This window comes from Mandrillus leucophaeus, unplaced genomic scaffold (assembly GCF_000951045.1).
Source record: "Mandrillus leucophaeus isolate KB7577 unplaced genomic scaffold, Mleu.le_1.0 Scaffold156, whole genome shotgun sequence".
Classification (NCBI taxonomy): domain Eukaryota; kingdom Metazoa; phylum Chordata; class Mammalia; order Primates; family Cercopithecidae; genus Mandrillus; species Mandrillus leucophaeus.
In genome coordinates this window covers 4,546,468-4,550,371 of record NW_012101543.1, presented here as the reverse complement: position 1 = coordinate 4,550,371, position 3,904 = coordinate 4,546,468, and the positions used below count along the sequence as shown (strand labels likewise).

The 3,904-nt window shown below is 34.2% G+C and overlaps 1 protein-coding gene across 1 annotated transcript in view; it reads right to left on the bottom strand.

Annotated features, from left to right (window-relative positions):
* The window catches only part of PDE3A (phosphodiesterase 3A, cGMP-inhibited), a 311,744-nt gene that overhangs the window by 30,211 nt on the left and 277,629 nt on the right, over nt 1-3,904 (bottom strand). The window contains exons 11-13 of the mRNA XM_011975469.1: nt 2,344-2,457; nt 2,003-2,202; nt 29-250 (exon numbers count right to left, since the gene is read on the bottom strand). Coding sequence (XP_011830859.1) covers nt 29-250; nt 2,003-2,202; nt 2,344-2,457 — 536 coding nt within the window. The remainder of the gene's footprint in view (nt 1-28; nt 251-2,002; nt 2,203-2,343; nt 2,458-3,904) is intronic.

Below are 3,904 nucleotides of genomic sequence, written 5' to 3'. Positions count from 1 at the left end.
AAAAAAAAAAAAAAAAAAAAGTGAAGACTGGTCCAGCTCTATTTACCTTGCCATTAAATTTGGCTACGAAGTCAAAGTGTTTCTTCAGGTCAGTGGCCAAAATTGCTTCAATGACAAGGAAACGGAAATGCTTAAATTCCACATGGTCAAGGTTAACTAAGAAGTTATACTCTGGCCGGGACATGAAAAGATTCCATGCAGCAGCTGCGTGATGATTCTCCAAAACTGAACGATCGTTATATAGCACCGCCTACGAAAATAAGAGAGTTAAGAGTTTAACTTTTTAAGAAAAAAAATCATAAAAATCATGAGCATATGCAATGCTTTTGAAATTGCTTTTTATTCATACAACAAAGAAATGTAATCATATGACTCCTGCTTATTAAGAATCACTTATTACTGTACAATGGGTATTATTTTTCTTGATTAAATTTACCTTTTTTGTAAAATAAATTCATTTCCTTGTAAACTTAGTCCAAACTCTTGTGAGGGACACTAGCCTATCTTAATAGATTTTTTTAAAAGATTTTTTCTTTAGATTTCTTTGTAGGATACAGGAATTTAAACATAAAAAATATATACAAATAGAAAAGAAAGAGGGGGGAGGAAGAAAAAAATTACATTTACATATATATGTAAATATATATACACACATATATAAAATATGTAATTATACCAATGCTACAATACCTCAAGAGGTAACTAGGTTACTTTCTATATTTGGCATAAGTATTACCTCTTCTTAAACACATATAGCTATTAAAGATGAACGGAATCCCCCAAATGCTCATGATTTAAAACATTCTTATTCCACTCCACAGGAAATATCACCTTTTAACTAGTATTTGAAGACATAAAATGACATTTACTTGTTTGAAATTCTCTAATAATGCAGAGAGAAGTTTTATTAGAGAATTTTTTTACAAAGGGAAGCTGCCTACAAAATGCCTGAACACTAGTGTGCAAGATAGCCTATGGAGAAATAAAAAGACAGGACACAAAGAAAACACTAAGCACTGAATATTAATATAGAGGTATATAAAAATGTAGATGTGTAAAAAAATCTGAACGGTAAATTATCCTGGCCAGTGGATTTTTGCCTATATTTAGAAAAAACAATTTTGATGTATGAAAGACAAGTGGAAAGAAGGTAGACAGTCAAGAAAAAAATTACCAGATAATTTTTATTGTATATAGATTCAAGAAAAACTATAGAACAGTCCATAAGATCAGCTACAGAAATGGAAAGCAGTGGAATAGAACATAAGAGGCAAAGAAGAAAACAGAAAAGTCAATATCGAATGAAACTGGCCTCTAGATCTTGTAGAAGAACAGAGGATCTCAGAATGTTTAGTAACTTGGGTTCAGCTAATTAAATACATTAGGGGCTAAATTTGATTGTATAAATGGGTATGTCTAGATACTCAGTGATGAATTTTTTACTTAGATAGAATTACACACCAAGATGAACTTTAAATTTATTCACTGTTTTTGGAATCTATGTTTAGGCAAAAAAAAAAAAAAAAAATTCCTCCAATGAAATAAATTGATGTCAAAATCCTACCAACCTATAGATATGTCATAAGAATCATAATTGTTATAATGAATATATTTCAAAGGAATGGTATTTATATACAAAGAAACCTTACATTCTTAAAAGTCCAAGAAATACTTGGTTCTCTAATCTTTTCAGAAAGGGGCTTTTGTATAGGTTGCCTTTTGTTTGTTGAAGAGGTCCATTAACATGAATTCAAGTAGGTTTTCTTCCTAGGAAGAAAACTGAGAAATGATTCCCACGGATAATAAAGTTGTATACCTGCTATTAGAATCTTGGAAGAATCCATGGTTTCTTTTCAGAATCAGCATGGTCTCTGAGAATTTTAACATGAGACTATATATAGTTTGGCTTATATTAACTTGGGGCCTATTATAAATCACACTCAACTTCACTTTCTTGAGAAATCTTTAAATTAGTTCTCCTAACCAAAATCTAAAGATTTACCTGAGGAGCACTAGTTGCAACCAGGAAAGCATTAGTCCTTCCTGGGTGATCATAATCGTGCATGGCTGCAGCCACATACAGAGCCATCAACTCTAAGGCAGGGATATTCCCAGACAGACATCCGTATTTATCATCTGTCACATTATACGTCTTTGAGAATACATATCCCATATGTCCATGTGTAAATCCACTGTCAGAATCTGAGAAGAGAAAACGAGAGTCAAAGAAATTTTTTTAAAAGTATTAAACTGACATGATTTGTCTTGACTTTCTTTTTTTTGAAAAAAACACCCTTGGTCCCAACTCCCACATAAGGCAGTGCAGATTCACTTTGTACATACCTGAATCACTGGTTGAACCATGATCACTAATCACAGTTGAAAGGCCTGGAATAGGCTGTGTAGTAAGATACCAAACAGCATGTAAAACATCAGTGGCGTGGATTCTGTTATGATCTGTAACCAGTGAATAGGAACAGTCATCAATTTACGAACTTTGGGGTCCAAGAACTAAGAGTGCCATCTACTGGACAAACAGTTTCGTTCTAACATTTTACTATTTCCATGAAAGTCGGCCAAACTTTCTAGGACAAATATTCTTTGATTACTCTTCCATAACTCTATAACATCCATAGTAACGAGAAAAAAAAAACAACCCTACTTGTAACATTTATTATGCGTGTAGGTATCTGAGGTAGAAAAATCTGTGTCAATAGTCGACTAGAAACTACATATACAGGAAACACACTGTGTGAAACAGTGTAATGTTTACTCTGGTACTTATTTTCATGCTCCTGCATAACACTATGCAGAGAACAAGAATAAATGTAATAGCTATGACATACTTCAACTAAATCAGACAGAATATTTCATCTCTGATAAATGGTACTCAAAAATAATCTGGGAATAGAACATAATACCATTTCTCTGTATCAATCTTAAAGCACTGCAGTAAAATATCTTTTATATGTAGATTTCATCCACAAGCAAAATTCAAAGCCACAATCAATTACATTCTCTGATCTAGACAATCTAATTTCAGAATAAAGTTCTAAGAAATACCTAAAAAGAAAAAGAAAAGCCTCTTTGTATAGTAATGTAGGAAGCTAAGCCATTTAGAAGAGTTAAAACCTACGGGAAAACCAGATTCACTAGTCATAATGTCATCAAGGGAAGGGGGTCATACTCCAAATGTGCAGTTCAACTTCTTTCAAACCATAACCACATGCCCAGTGTGCTCTTGGCTCACCTTCCTTTTCTGTGCAACTCTTCCAAGTTTTCTGTTTGTTTATCAGACCCCTTATAATACTTCACTGATTAGCATGCTTTATTCTAAATATACTAACTTTACATATTGTATTTCTGCAAAACAACCATGATACTGTTTCCTTCTCTAGTATAATAGATTACATTTCTGCATAATACTTAACATAAGGAGAAGAGAGAAACAGGAGAGAATTAGAATGACAAGGAGAATATGAGAGAAACACCTATTCCCCAGTCAGAGAAGAAAGAAGAAACCTATGGTCAATGTGGCAATTGTAGCACCCGAGTAGGTGTTAAATTTCTGGCAGCCATTAGGAATCAGTCTTTAAGTGACAATATGCAGCTAAATCTTAGGTAAACACCCTAGAAATTCAGTGGAGAGGCCTGGATGTGGGTTTGAAAAGATCTCATCAGAAGAGCTTAAAGAAACTCAACTCCAGCCGGGCACAGTGGCTCATGCCTATAATTCCAGTACTTTGGGAGGCCGAGGTAGGTGAATCATTTGAAGTGAGGAGTTCAAGTTCAGCCTGGCCAACATGGTGAAACCCCGTCTCTACTAAAAATACAAAAATTAGCCGAGCATGGTGGCAGGCACCTGTAATCCCAGCTACTCAGGAGGCTGAGGCAGGAGAATTGC